Consider the following 14997-nt stretch of genomic DNA (forward strand, 5'->3'; position numbering starts at 1 on the left):
AAGCTCTAACATCCTTCAGAGCTGAATGATTATCTTAATTGTAAACTCTCCATTTGTGTGGTAGCTACATATACGCTAAAATGGTCCGATCTAAACAATATATTCTGAGATTGCAGCTATGACTCTGACAAAGATCCTTGCCGTATTTCATAAGAATACCTTGTCACATAAAATAGCTTTCTATACAAGGACTTGACCTTGATCGGTCAGTTTTTATAGAAGCTATATTCTATAGTTGTGCGGACTCGGCGGCTTCACTAAATGAATAGCTTCGTGTTTTGGAAAAGATCGTGTACTCAGCTCTCGAGAAGAAAGAGAGAGCTAATTTAGTAACAATAAAGGATCCGTCATCCAACAAACCAAAGAAAATGTTTCAGAGCTCTTTTCATCGATAAATTACTATTGGTTTGATATCTGATTTCGGTTAATAGTTAGAATAATGGTCTTGGTATTAGCGATCAACTCGCATAAATCTCTCTGTTCAGAGCAATCGTAGATTTTTCTTTGGAAAAGTTCAAAGCGAGTTTTCAATATCTTCCTAGCAAAAATAAAAAGTGGGAAAATAAATGATTTTACCTTTCTCAAGCTTTTATATCTCACTGCTCTTCATACAGAAGTATTTCCTTTATTTCTTTTTATTCTACTCTCCCAAAGTTTTCAGGGCAATAACTTTCTAAAAAACGGGCATATCCTTTGGTTTAGTTTCTTCTTACTTAGATTGTGCTGAATTTTTTTTTCGACCAAAGTTAGATAATGAAGTACAAACTAATTTATTTTGAATAATTCCGAAGTTATGAAATCGAAAGAAAAAGTTCACTGAATATTTTTACTTGCTGTAGAAATTCTCAATCATTTCTCTTTGGGATTTAGGTTCGGTTTCCATATGGCGATGAATATATTGAGTGGAAAAATAAATATAAAGGAAAACTGCTGAAGTAATGTAAAAATTTTCCTTAACTAATTTCAGTGAGATATTCTTCACAGTTATCTAATATATAAAAGACAACTCAAAGCAAACTTTTAGTAAATAATCAACGGTTTGCGAGTTCAGAGCGGTCACAACCGGAAGGCAATTGCGCCATTTTCCATTCATTACAAATTGTATTACTTATATGGTGAATTCACTATGCAACTAAATTAAATTTAACTAAATAAATGATGATTGTTGTAATAAATTTAAATTGAAGCGCTGCGTGGAAGTCAACGATGAAAGGCTACGAAATTGACAATAAGCGACAGTATCATAGCAGCAACAAATGAGAGTGGCGGTCGAGTAGCGGATGTTGCAAAAGACTTCAAAGCGAGTGAGCGGATAAAAAGCTAAATAAAATAGTACAAGAATAAAAGATTGAAGAAAATATTATTTAATTTTTTTTTTAATTTAAAAGACAAATTAATATTTTATTTGAATTAAGTGTTGCCTAGAGTGAAATTTCTGCAATGAGAGGGAGAGAATAAAGTAAAAAAGAAGAAATATTTTGTGGGGAGTTGAAATATTCGAGTGAATGATTTTGTAGGTGAACAAATAGTAAAAAAAATATTGAAAACAAATAAGTGGAGTGTTTGAAAGATATATTGTGGAATTTCTTAAAAAAGCACGAAAATAAAAAAAGGGAAAAAGTGAAATTTTTTGGACTTTTTCACAAAAAGTGACAAAAAACGAAAAAAAGATTAATTTAAAAAAAAAAAAAAAAAAAAAAATTCTAACAAAGAATGGGTATATGAACAAATTTTGAACTTTCCTAACCTATAAAAGTTGCTATAAACTGAAAAAGTAAATCCGGTCTGGAAATCCACAAAACACACTTTTTTTCAAAACAAATAAACAACACACAAAAACAAAAATGTTTGCGCCACCGTCTCGAAGGGCCAGCGGTACCACAACTTGCTTACTGTTCCACCTACTACTGACCCTATGCCCTCAAGCGTTGCACTGTCGACCCAGCAGCGGCTACACCACCGACGGCACCGAACTGATTGTTGTGAAAGAAATTGTGCGCTGCACGCGACAGGGTCTCCATGAGTTATGTCAGAACAGTACAACAACAATAAATGACAACGAACAACAACCAACTAATGTGGCTAATGAGTCAGTGTTGGACACATTGGATGATTTAATACTGCTAGAGACGAGACCGAAACAAACCGATTACCAACAACAGCAGCGCAAATCAAATCATCCCTACGAGACTTATCAACAACAAAGCGAACTGTTGTCCTCAGCTGCGGCGCGTGAAGATTCAATAGTCTCCGCTGCCGCCGCTGCACCCGCCATAGGTGATCCGTCCGATTCCACAGCGTTGGGCAGTTCCTACCAACAGGAACCGTTCAGTTCGGATAGCGACAGCGATGCGGCGGATGAAGCGGGCCACGCGCCCAATATCAAAACCACCGACGTGGATGCCGTTAATGCGGCAGCAGCCGATGAAATTATTGCCGATAGCGTGCTCTTTCACGGTGTATTGCTGCGTCTGGCCGATGGGCCGCACACTGTGCCACAACCGGTGCCGCCAATTGATATGAGTGATTTCGTTTCGTTAATACCGAGCGAAGAGGTCAAATCGATTGCCACCAATTATTATAATAACGATGCGGAAGTGCGTCGCGCCTACGCCTACCTGAGCGGATCAGATTTTATTGCGCTGCGTCAGCATATTGTCGCCTCACCGGAAGTGGGCGCCTTTTTGCAATATCTAAATGTGAGCGGCTTTGATGTGTTGAAATTTGTCTCGGCCATTGCGAATTTGACTAAGGTGGAGGTGAATGCGCGCAGCGTGGAGGATTCGGCAGCGCTCGGTTTCAGAAATAGTGAGTTGGAACAGCAGCGCCAGCTGACGGCTAAGCATAACAATGCAGCGGTGCTTGTGGTGAATGGTGAGTGTGGGTATGGCTAATTTTTTGATGATTTTGGTTAAAGATATCCCCAAATAGACAAAAGTGCGGAAATTCTGTAAAATGTCTGCGTAAAATTTTAAAACAACACTTTTTATCCAGCTCACGTGTGCGCTTTGACCGTCTGCTCAAAGTTAAGTTATCAATGGCACGCTAAGCGCCTAAAAGCAGACATCACGTGCGGGCCACTGTCGTTTTCATAGCTTCTATATATTCAATTATGAGCTTTAAATGCTCGCAAAAATAATTTTCATAACCTTCCAAAGGTATATCACGTAGATTAACTGTCTAAAAGTAATATGCGTTCACAAGAGTCCTTGTCCGTCTCTCTGACATTCAGCGCAATGCGATAACCGCGCGTCTGTACTCATTTCAATGGTTTTATTTGAATTGTTTTCAATGTCATGGTTCATGTACTCAGTTCGCATTGAGCCAGAATGCATACACTCGTTCATATACGGGTCTGGGTCTGGGTCTGACTGCAGTTACGGTACTTATATAATTGCGCGTACATGCATTCGCTTCACTCGTTCGAGTGGATTTCTGTCTGCAGCGCGCACAACAATGCAATGTAGCCGCTATGTGTGCTCGTGGCACTGTAATGTGATCCGGTCATGACCTGAATTATTTTAGCGCAAAACGCGTACGAGCGTGCACTTGATAAAATAGCCAGACGGGTAGGACTATTATTGCGCCTACCAATCAGCATGTGCATATGTATTTGCTATTGTAATTGTAATTTCAGTGCGCTTGTGTGTTTCTCAATATATATTTATTTCAAGTATAATCCCTTTCAAAAATGATTTTAAGCAAATTGAAGGCCTCGAAGCGGAAATATTTCTCCTATAATTCTTTAAGTTCGATGCCAGACTTTAATTCAACATACTAACTGAATTGCGAATATTAAATTTTCTGCCTCAGGGAAGATTTTTGAGTTTCGGAAATTCGCATTCCTTTACTTCTTATACTTAAACCTTTAAAGTGGATGGGGCGGAGTCACTGATAGATCGAAGCTTAAAGGGAAACTTGGAATGGGAGTCTACGGCTGGGAGCTCTCAATCAACTTTTGTTTCATACTTCCAGACCACTGAAGTGTCTTTCAATCAGAAGTGACAGCTATTAAAGTAGCAGAAAGTGTACTTGAACGAATTGCGGTTTATTTTGGCGATTAATGCATCTATTCCTATAGCAAATCTGCTATAGAGGTCTTGAGCTCGCTGACAGTGAGCTCAAAGCTAGTCAAGGAATGACCTTGCTATCTGGGACATCAAGCTATTTCCATACTACACTTATCTGAGTGTCTGATCGGATTGTCGGAAGCTGTAAACCCGGTAAGATCGCTAAAAATGACAGCCTTACGCAAGACTCATTAGGATGGGAATAAACTCGTAAAAAGATCCATTGAACTACCAGCTCTTAACAAGGTTCACATGGCCGCAATGATAGGTTATCCTAACTCCATATTATCCCCTTAGATCTCGCGCGCTGAGGCTAAATATTTCGAAGGACGCAACTTTTCAAAGTTTCAGTTCTACTTCACTGTCCAGCTTTTGCCAGTATAAGATCGAAGCATCTCGGTTGCCATACTCTCTATTATACCAGCGAATTGACTGAAGTAGATACCAGCCAGCTCAATAACTTTGTGGCTAGCTTTAGGCGCTTTGCAGATGTTGGATGTTCGTTTTGATCCGTCTTTAGGAGTTCTGGGCATCACAACGGACAAGCGGCTCTAGCAGTCCAAATGAGATTGTTCGTGGCCTCAGACTATTTAATTAACCTAACCTAATCTAGACCTTTATTTGAAATGAGGAACCTATGATATGTAATATGTCCGGGCAGAGTGTGTGTGATCCGCTTACTAAATGTTTCAGTTTTATAGGATAAGAGAGTTTGTACTAGGACAATTTAGTACTAGTAATTAAAATTTTTGCTTCTTATTCTCCGTCTCAGTTGAAATGTTTGAGAATGAGAATAGGAAACACAGAACTAACACTTCCTCACAAGGACAAATTTAAAAAAATTTTGCGAAGGAACTCATGACAACATGTATTATTTGGGCGAAAGTGTGAAAAGATTATATTATAGGTCATAGACTAATTAGTGTATTTGGCTGGGAAATGATCTGAACTGATTGCTTTAAGTTGTGTTTCAAATATATTTAGAAGCATGTACGTTGAAGAAAACACATATTTGTTGATTTCAGTCTAAGCTTTCATTACAAATGTTGTCATAACCGATGACTAAGAATATTTGGCTATATTGGGAGGACTTGGTAATATTTTCCGAATTCAAATACGAACTTAAGGTTTCTGATAGCTCACAGCATAAGTGCAAAAGAATTTTACACTTCTTCACAATGATATGAACAAACTGTTTACGAAAAGTAAGTCAAACAAGTATCGATACCAGTAAATAGCAGTACCTACTTAGGTTGATCGAATTATAGTTTGAACTTGTTTTCCACGCAAAAAAGATGAAAATGGAAAAAATTAGGCTTCACTGGTCTTAAATATGTCCAGTAGTTCCTTCAATCAATCTATGATCAAATCAAGGAAAAACTGTGATATTTTTCACAGGTGAATTTCTTATAGCATAAAATAGGAAAAAATATTTCCTTTTTAATTTAATCAATCAGTAGAATGGTACCTACTTTTATGCTATAGTGGAACGATCTGAATTCCGATCGATTCGGATATTATAGCATTGTTAAGTGCAACAATATATGTCAAATTCCACATTTCCATACAAGAACTTAAGTTCGACCGGTCAATTTGTATTGCATTGCGTTCCAATATTGCTGGGCAGCTTCATGAGGAGGACATGATCTGTGCAAAAATTCAGTTCGATATATCAAATACTGGGAGAGTAGTTCGTGTATATACAATATCTTAGTGGAAAGTTAATGTTCCTCTTTTGAACATTAGGAGCCCAATAACTGTTTTATCTTTTTACAGGACATCAATCCTTCTTGGGTAAATTTACAACAGTTTCTTTTGTTTGAGCAGTTCAGTCTGTTGATCATGTTGTGGTGATAGTTTCGACATTTCATTATTTCGGCGCAATTTTGAACCAATCGGAACCAGTTGATATATTGCAAAATTACTTAAGGCCTACTTTCAAACCATAAACATAAAAGTTGGTACAAACTAACTAATTTAGACATATTTTTTGTCTCAAAGTTGGACGGTAGAAAATCTCCGATTTCCAAGGCTTGTTTGAAAAGAGACTACTTTCTTAGCGACCTTTAAACTGACAATTTTCAGACATACCCATAAGTAATGATCAGAATCTGTCCCAGGAAAAACTGTTTGTGTTTAATCATCCGTTGAAGGAGAGACGCTTCTTTACGGATGAGTCAAAGCTTGGGGGAAAGTTTGGTGGATGGATTTAATGTCCAGAGCTCTCTATGAACTCCAGCTTCAGACTTCCTGACTATTGCAGTGTCCTTCAAGCCGAGGTTGCAACCATAAATTTAGCAGTAGATCTGCTACTCCCGAGTGCAGCCTCCTTCAGAGAAGTGACCATTAATTCAGATAGCAGAGCGGCGATACTAGCCTTGAAGTCATTTACAGTGCGTTCAGGGTTGGTCGGGGAGTACCTAAACTCGCTATCAATAGTCCGGTGCAGAGCCATAGCATAAATCGCAGGAAATTACAAAGCTGACGAGCTAGAAACCTGGAACTACTATCTGTAGTATGGGAGCGGGAAGTTGCCCTCAATAAGGCTATTTTTTCCCTAGTTTTGGGGCTTTTAACAGGCCGTTGCTCTATTGGCGTCCCACATTAGGCCAGGAATCTTACCAGTCGCCATCTGCAGAAGCTATATCAAAGAAGATGAGGTGAAAATAACTTAAAACTTCCTTCCTTACTGCTAATTTATAAGTTCGAACACAGAAGCTCTTCTATAGCGATTGGTGTAGAGTCATAGAGCTTTAACTCGATTTACACCATTTTGTTTCAGAAAACCATTTAGGAAAACAGAACTCTTCTTTTGATAATTATACTTGTACAATTATAAAACAAGAAAAACAGAAGTCTCCTGACAAACAATGTACTCAGCAAACAATATTTTCTTCATACTTTTCAGAAATTTCTCGCATGGAACAACATGCATCAGCAACCACAACATCGCCAGCAATCGTCTTTGACGAAGCACTGTCATTCACCTCAACTAAAGCACCCACAGCACTTTCAAATTTCGATGAACCCATAACGCAGAAAGCTGAACAGCTCAACGGTTTGCATGGTCTAGTCGATAGTATTTTGGAAATCTTGCCACAGGATCAAATACTCGCTACTTTCTTCGATAAGCTCGAATCGGATGATAAGTTTAGAAAATTTGTGAATAATATACAACGACCGGCCTTCGCGCAGATACTCAGCAAAATGGAGGTAAGTTCAGACAATGACATAATATATAGAGAAAACAAAAATTGTGTTTAGGGAGTCAAAATAATCGATCTAAATTATTATCGAGAAGTTTGCGCTTTCACTCACACTCTTTTTCGAACTACGTGAAGCACAGCCCACTTTCCTGGTACGCGGGCTGACGTTTTATGGCACCTTTCTTCGGGCTGAATGCTTTTGGTGTGCCTTTTTGTTTCATTTTTTCACTCCAAATTGTTTTGAATAGTTCGGCGCGCGCACGTCCGCAAGAAATTTAAACAATATTGTATTTTTCTTTGTCGCTCAAAACACGCCTTCACCGACACACACACATACACTTACAATTCTTGGTAATAATTTGACGGCGAAACGTGATCAAAATATTTGATGCGTGAATTTTTTTCCGCTCCTGAAGGCTCAAACAGTTTTTCACCTTTTTCACAACTTTCGTTTATAGAGTTTTTTTATTTTTATTTCCTTATATTTCTATCGAATTTCTATGTGTTCGCTTAATATTCTCTGCCGTTTTTATTGCGCGTGAAGGCCAGCTTCTTGCCTCCTGCCGTTCGTCACTTGTATAAGTTTACAAATCAGCTTCCGTTTCGGTTGTTTGCCTGGCGGTTTCCGCTGTGGATATTCGTCCTTTCGCGGGCTCCTTTCAAAATACTACTCTGTATACACGCACCTTTTCATTATACTTTGTTGTTGTTCAGCAGCTTTGTAGGTATTTTAAAGTGAATTGGAATTTTTCTAATTGGCAATTGAGCTGGAAACGTGACCAAAATATTTTATAGTTCTTAATATCAATATTGTGAATATGAAATGTGAATATTATGCATAACGGCATCATACAACTCTGCTTACTCGTATATGCTTCCATTATACTCTATACTAAGTATTAATGGCTTCGTAGTGAAACAGTCGTGAGTTTGACGAAATTGCTTTATTAAGTTGTTTTCGAAACGGTTCCTAACTGATTTGGCTTAATATTGGTATTAATCTAGCAGTAGCTAAACAACTTGATCACCTCCAAAGGATTTTCTTCCATGAGTTTGTAACTGGCTGAGTACAAAACAGAACTATTGGTCATAAGCACAAGGAAAATTGGGGAAAAATTAATTCTCACTATAGGGGAGTGTGCGATTACTTCACAGCCACAGTTGAAGTATTTTGTGGTAGTACGAGTATTGGACTCCAAACTGAATTCAAGGAGCACTCGTCAAAAACATCAAATAAAATATAGACATAAAAGCGTATGCCAGACCAAGTGCTTTCCGAACCATATCCAGCGAAGCAGCTGAAGTACTAGCTAGTAGTACTCGTATGCCACCCATAGACATCTAGGGAGACGAATTCAGTCCAATTATTGAAATCAAAATAAGAGAGAAGAGAAAGAAGAGGATAATTATATGGCAGCAAAGATGGCAAACATCAACCAAAGATCAGTGGACCCACAGATTTATACCTGACATCCATACGTGGATAACTAGAGAACATGGGGACCTGGTTTTCTTACCCAAATATTAAGCTGGCTGACGTCTGTCAAATATTGTTCGAACGAAGTCATACAAGACTTCAACACGGCTATCTATACAAGTTTCAAAATGACGTTAGTCCGTATTGTTCGATGCCTATAATACCAAAAAAGTTGACTGTTTCTTAAGTTTGGGTTTCTGATACTGGACGATATTAGAATAATATGTTAGATTCAGAAAAGCACTATCCTTAAATAGCATTATTTTTTAAAGATACCCAATAAAGTGAGCCTCTAGAACATTTCTAGATACTATGGGATCGGTTTAATTGTTGTTTGACTTTTATGTGAATGGCTTTAATATAAAAAAAGTTGACTGTTTCTTAAGTTTGGGTTTCTGATACTGGACGCTATTATTTAGAATAAGAGCTCAGGAAAGCACTATAAATAAAAATAGCATTGTTTTTTAAAGTTACTCAATAAAGTGTGGAAAACTTTTTTTTTTCTAAAAAAAAAACTTGTTTGGGATCAGGGAATACCCATATAGTGCCCACTCCAACCTTTAAAACTTGAGCCTTTTACAACTTCAATGCGGCCTTCAGAGGGCCGACACAAAACTCTGTACTCATAGCCAGAAGCCAAGAGAATTTTATTTCATTAACGCCTGTGTATCTTCTGCTGTGTTGATCATAAATCTATACTCACTATTGGTGTTAAAATCGACTATAGTTACACTAAAGATATTCTTTTCTGAACTAAATATACGTAAAAACTGTATGACTAAAGCTACTAATATACAATTTTTCTATGAGGAAACGGATGTAACCGCTTAGAGAGGCATTCATATAGAATTTGGTGCATTGAAACCTCTATTAAATAATATTTATTAGTAGATCGAGCTGTACGAAAAACTTAATTATTTTAAAAATATTTTTTAATCCCCAAATTCTATTTTTTTCTAATTTTCTTAAAGCAATCGATGTCATTGAGAAATCTGATCTTCACTCTGCACAACAACGGTATCTACATAACGCGTATTGTGGACTCGCTTAAGGCGTATTTCTTTCTCGGAGGCTTCTCTTAGTACAACGCACCCAGTAGTCCGAAAGTAAGCATTAAGGAACACACCAAAGATACCAATGCTGGGTGGAGAGAATGGTTAGGCGATACATTACGAGAAGGAGAGAGAGCAGACTGGTTGGAATAACGGAGTTGGATAAGGAGTGGAATTAAATGCTTTTGACAAAACATAGATAGCAGAAACAAAGAAAAGGATTAGAGTTGAAAGCATAAAAGCAAAGAAGCAAAGTAACGCATGAAGAACTGGAAAGAATGCTGTATAATATGATATAATAAAAGCTTTTCTTGTTTACTAATATTCTCCTGTACACTCTCATTATTTATTTAACTCTTTTTATTGCCTTTCAAAGATTTCAGACATGCAGGTTAATACGAAATGTACATATAGCGGCTATAAATACTAGAAAATCATAACAACAATTTGTGGAGATATTATGTTTTTTGACAGTGAATAAGCTTAAAAAGAAGTGTGTAACAGGGTTGTAATAAGGGCAGGAAATAATAACAAGCAGAGAAAATTTAGCGAATGCCTTTTTTGTGTCTCTCGCCATACAAATCCAACAAACAAAAGTGCAATTTTGTAAAGCAATAATATAATAATGGCAAGAAGAAACGGAGGAGAAGGAGTTCTAAAACGATTTGTAAAATATTAACAAGATGAGCGAAGTTGTGTTCGTTTAAGCTGCCTACTCAGCGTTGTGGGCATTGTAGAGGCCGGCAAAAGACGGCATCCGTACCGAATACATTGTTGGGTTTTTGCTTTCTGCAATAATTCTTTACGTCTGATTACACTTTTATGGCAGTCAAATTAGGCAAAGTAGCTAATATTTGCCGGTATTTGTTTTATTGTCTGGTCAGTGATTGGGGATGGTTTAAGTGGCAGCATTTTGGCAAATTGGCTTCACCATTTGGATATTTATGAATTATACATATGTATGTATGTATATGTGCGTATAAATGTATATTGCTCCAAATAGCAAATATTTTTATTTTATGAAATGTATTTAGAAAATTTGTATACACTCTTAAAATGTTGAAATATTAAAATAATCCTTAATCCTTTAGGTATATTTATAACAAATTTTACTATATGTGACCTGGTCTACGGAAAGGGGGCTTAGGTGTCAAAAAAAAGGAGAACAATTAATGAGTTAACGATATATGTTGCGATTTCATATTTTCTCACGTTACTCCCTTTTCGTAGACCAGGTTTGGGTCATTACAAATGGATACAATGAGTCCATTTGTTACATATAGGACAGATCTGGTTGATTTTGTAACAAAAATTAGTGCATGTGTCCTCAATAGTAAAGAAATAGAATTGACACTAATTTTTCAGAACAATAAACATATTACCTAAGTGCTGCTTGAGCCATATGTAAGAAATCGTTTCTGGCCACTCCCAAGTGAATGGCGCTCAGAGAACTTTCTTCACTCACTTGCGTGAAGTTCTACACACGGCTCCATCCTCAAAAGGGTAACCCTTTTCTTATTTTCTGGAACAAAAATCCTCACTAATTTTGATAATTTAAATAATTTAGTGTATTTGGTATTAAGGTATTCATTGACTTGGACTGATATAATTATATGAATTATTAAGATTAAATAGACATAACATATAAAAAAAGATTAAATTAACTAATTAAAGGATTCAAAATCATAAAAAAATTATATTTCGTTTTGCCCTCGTTCACTACCAGACCCATAAGCAGTTCTTGTCTCCTGTCTGGAAATAAATTTAAAATCTTGGTTCTTTTGAACTAAATAAATCATTACGCCGAAGACATATCGCCAAAATGTGAGAAGATCATAGCGTTATCTTAGATAATAATCTGTACAAATCTCGTGGTGATAATAGCGGTTGCAAAATTTCAAATCAATATCACAAATCCACAGACGGACATGGCTAAATCGACTCAGTTAGTCACACTGATCATTTAGTTATATACACATTTTATGAGGTCTTAATAAACTGTACATGGTATAAATATATGACTTGTAGCTGTTATAGTGGCAAGCCTTTAATGATATTTATAATATCTTGACCCAAAAAAAAAATTAGATTATATTAGGAAAATGCCGTTGAAATGGGTCTATCAACAAGATAACGACCCCAAACATACCAGCAGGTTGGCAAAAAATTGGTTTGCTCTAAATGGAGTTGAGGTTATGGGTTGGCCGGCTCAGTCACCGGACCTTAATCCAATTCAGAATCTTTGGGCAGAGGTCAAAGAAGCTGTAGGGAAATAGAATTCGTCAAATACGAAGAAATTACGGAGTGCTGCGAAGCAGGCGTGGAAGGTCATTCCTCTCGAGAAATGGAAGCGTTTGGTGGACTCCATGCCTAGGAGATGCGCAGCTGTGTAATCCAACAACGGTCATTCAACGAAATACTAATTGTTTAAACTTTATTTTATATTATTATAATGAATTAATTGATTTTTGATGTAAAATCCTCAATACTGCTACTACTAATCACAGCTGAAATTTTAATTTGCAAACCTTTTTATTTATTTAAAGAAGAACTTTATGTTATTTTTTAAAGAAATCATATTTCTTTTAACGGGTCAGTAGGGTAATCTGGCCTGTTTTTTGACATTTTTTTTTCTAAGAAATTTTTATTCTACAATAGAACTTTTTTTTTTACATATTATGAGGTATGTATATAGTGGAGTGTATAAAAAAATTTTTTCGGAATTTTTTGGTGATATCTGTCGAAAAAATGGCTGGGTGAATGAGATGGGTTTTTTTCACTGGCGGACACGATTTCTCATGTTTGGATCTTCTGAAACACAAAAACGCAATTTATTCTCAAAAAGTACGTAAATGGTTATCGTTCCTACTACAATCTTAAAAAAAAGTTGATAAATAAAAAAGTAATTAACGTTTTTTTTGTTAATTTTTTTCCATGTTTTTTACATAAATTTTGTCATAACATTGTCAATAAATTACAAAAATCATAGGACGAGAGCCAAGCGTTTTGTGAACATTAAAAAAAAATTAAGCAAATCGGTTGAGTAGTTCGACCGGAATCATGTGTGCCAGTTTAAAAAATGTGTTTTGAGAAAAACGCGTTTAAAGTTTGAGGTGTGCACTACGAGCTCTCCAACCGTCGGGCGGTATTATTATTTTTGGGCCGTTTTCGAAACTTTCCAATGGAAAAGAGGGTTTCTACATTAGTTCTAAGGGTATAAGGGAACAGAAAATGCAAAAAAAAATTTGAAAAAAGATTACCTTACTGACCCCTTAAGCTTGAATATGAGCGAATTAAATTCAATAATAATAACCAATAATAAAAATCAATTACACGATTTTTTTGCTTCATTTGAATTCTTAGTTATGCCACTGCTATTATTTCGAACATAGTTGTATATATTATCATATAATAATTAAGTGAAAACATAATATTATTCATTTGACTCACCCTTTAAATCGTTCGCGCAGCTACTGCGGGACAAGTAGATATGTAAATACAAATTATAACGATATTCGCTCTTTCCAAACTCTCATTGCTCTCATTCTCCCGGCCATTTCGTGTAACTGAAGGAAGCAGCGCAGCTAACGAAATGTGTATGCATTGTTTTTTGCACTTCTAAAACACTTTACACTCGATAAACACATTTTAAATAGAAAACCTTGCACTTATTCACTGATATTTATAAATTAGAATCTTTTTAACTCTTTTCCACACAATATAAATATTACTAATATGACACTACATGGAAATCCACTCAAACCCGGTCACAATTAAAATAGGACTGAACAAACTTTCTAAGAACAGCTGTTAGAGGAAATTATTCTTTCTATTAACTGGAAGTGGGCATCTTAATGAACTTGGCGAAATAGTTAGGCAGCTTTTTTATATGCAGAAAACCAACGCTAAAAAGTATGCAATAAAAATGATTACATGGTGGAGTTTGCAAAAATATATGTACATACATATGTATATAGAAATTTGCAAAAATAAGGGGAATTAGTTAAACATGAATTTACCAAATAAGTATCAGCAAACATTACATATTTCATTTAAAATATTCCAACAACTGCGATGCACTATCATTTATAAAGTTTTAAGTATGTTTTATACACTGCCTGTGTGAAGCTGTTTTATTTGACATGGAAATTAAGCGGATCATTAAACAAATTTTACATAAGTAGACGAAAGCTAATCTTTAAAAAATGTTTTTGCAGTTCTGTCTAAACCTATACTTAGTAATTGTTGGTATGTCTTTCAATTTTAGTCACAACTATACAACGTTTCTTCATAGAGTCCACAGGTGCCTCGCACCTGTTCTGAGATGTAGTTCGCCATGTACGCTTAAACACAGCTCCTTGTAGTTTTCGAGTTGTATATTTCTTTAAATAGGACTAAAGGGTTTCAATGGGATTGAGATCAAGAAATCGAGCTGGCTAGTCCACAATCTCAATTCAATTGACTCGAAATCATACCGGTGTCATTGTCCTGGTGGAATACCCATTTTAGCGGCATGTCAATTTCTGCATATGGTAGCATAACATTTTTCAGTATATTGACATATGATGAGCCATCATGACCTTAATTCGATGGATTGAACCAACGCCTCTGTACGAGGAATATTACCATACACTTACGTATTATGCTGAATCGTGTGTCATGCTTTATATTAGGAGAACGACACACAAACTCTCAGGAGTCTTTTTCGCCATAAAGAATAATTTTCAACTCTTCGGTCCTAGGAATGTGTTTCTGTCCAAATTCAAGACTTCGTGCTAATTAATTTTTTTTTAAAAGCATACAAATTATGATCTCGTAAACCTATTCTTCTCACATTATGAACAACGCACACTAAATTTAATTCGTCTCGCATCTATACAGCAGACATTGTTGGTCGAGTTTTGGCAAGCCTGCCATATCTCGTTTGGGAACCTCTTCATGTAATAACTGAGAACTCATCATTATTTGACATACATTTATTTACATATGTATATTGGTATAGAGTACTTGGTCAGAAATCTGTTATTTCCCTTATTTATGATGGCCAGTTGCGCATTCTTTCAAGTAAAAATTCTATAGTCTCACATGTGCGTCTTCGAACAGCTGATGGACTTCTAAGCAAGTAAGTCCTAAAAACAATAAACTTTCCTTTTAAGAAAGTTTAGTCTTTTCTTCAAAGTAAACTATATACA

At 36.1% G+C, this 14997-nt stretch overlaps 1 protein-coding gene across 1 annotated transcript; it reads left to right on the forward strand.

Moving 5' to 3' along the window:
* Positions 1-1232: 1232 nt before the first annotated feature.
* On the forward strand, positions 1233-10129 carry LOC126756465 (uncharacterized). Its single transcript, XM_050469534.1, has 3 exons — positions 1233-2874; positions 6979-7283; positions 9725-10129. The coding sequence occupies exons 1-3, from the start codon at positions 1845-1847 to the stop codon at positions 9833-9835; spliced, it is 1446 nt and encodes a 481-aa protein (XP_050325491.1). The 5' UTR covers positions 1233-1844; the 3' UTR covers positions 9836-10129.
* Positions 10130-14997: the final 4868 nt, after the last annotated feature.

The sequence above is a fragment of the Bactrocera neohumeralis genome, chromosome 4 (genome assembly GCF_024586455.1).
Source record: "Bactrocera neohumeralis isolate Rockhampton chromosome 4, APGP_CSIRO_Bneo_wtdbg2-racon-allhic-juicebox.fasta_v2, whole genome shotgun sequence".
In the NCBI taxonomy this organism is placed as follows: Eukaryota; Metazoa; Arthropoda; class Insecta; order Diptera; family Tephritidae; genus Bactrocera; species Bactrocera neohumeralis.

Excerpts from the sequence above, each read along its gene's own strand:
- LOC126756465 (XM_050469534.1), top strand. The coding sequence starts at position 1,845 with ATGTTTGCGCCACCGTCTCGAAGGGCCAGCGGTACCACAACTTGCTTA. Across the intron at positions 2,875-6,978 it reads AGCGGTGCTTGTGGTGAATG|AAATTTCTCGCATGGAACAA; the intron begins GTGAGTGTGGGT and ends CATACTTTTCAG. Across the intron at positions 7,284-9,724 it reads AGATACTCAGCAAAATGGAG|CAATCGATGTCATTGAGAAA; the intron begins GTAAGTTCAGAC and ends ATTTTCTTAAAG.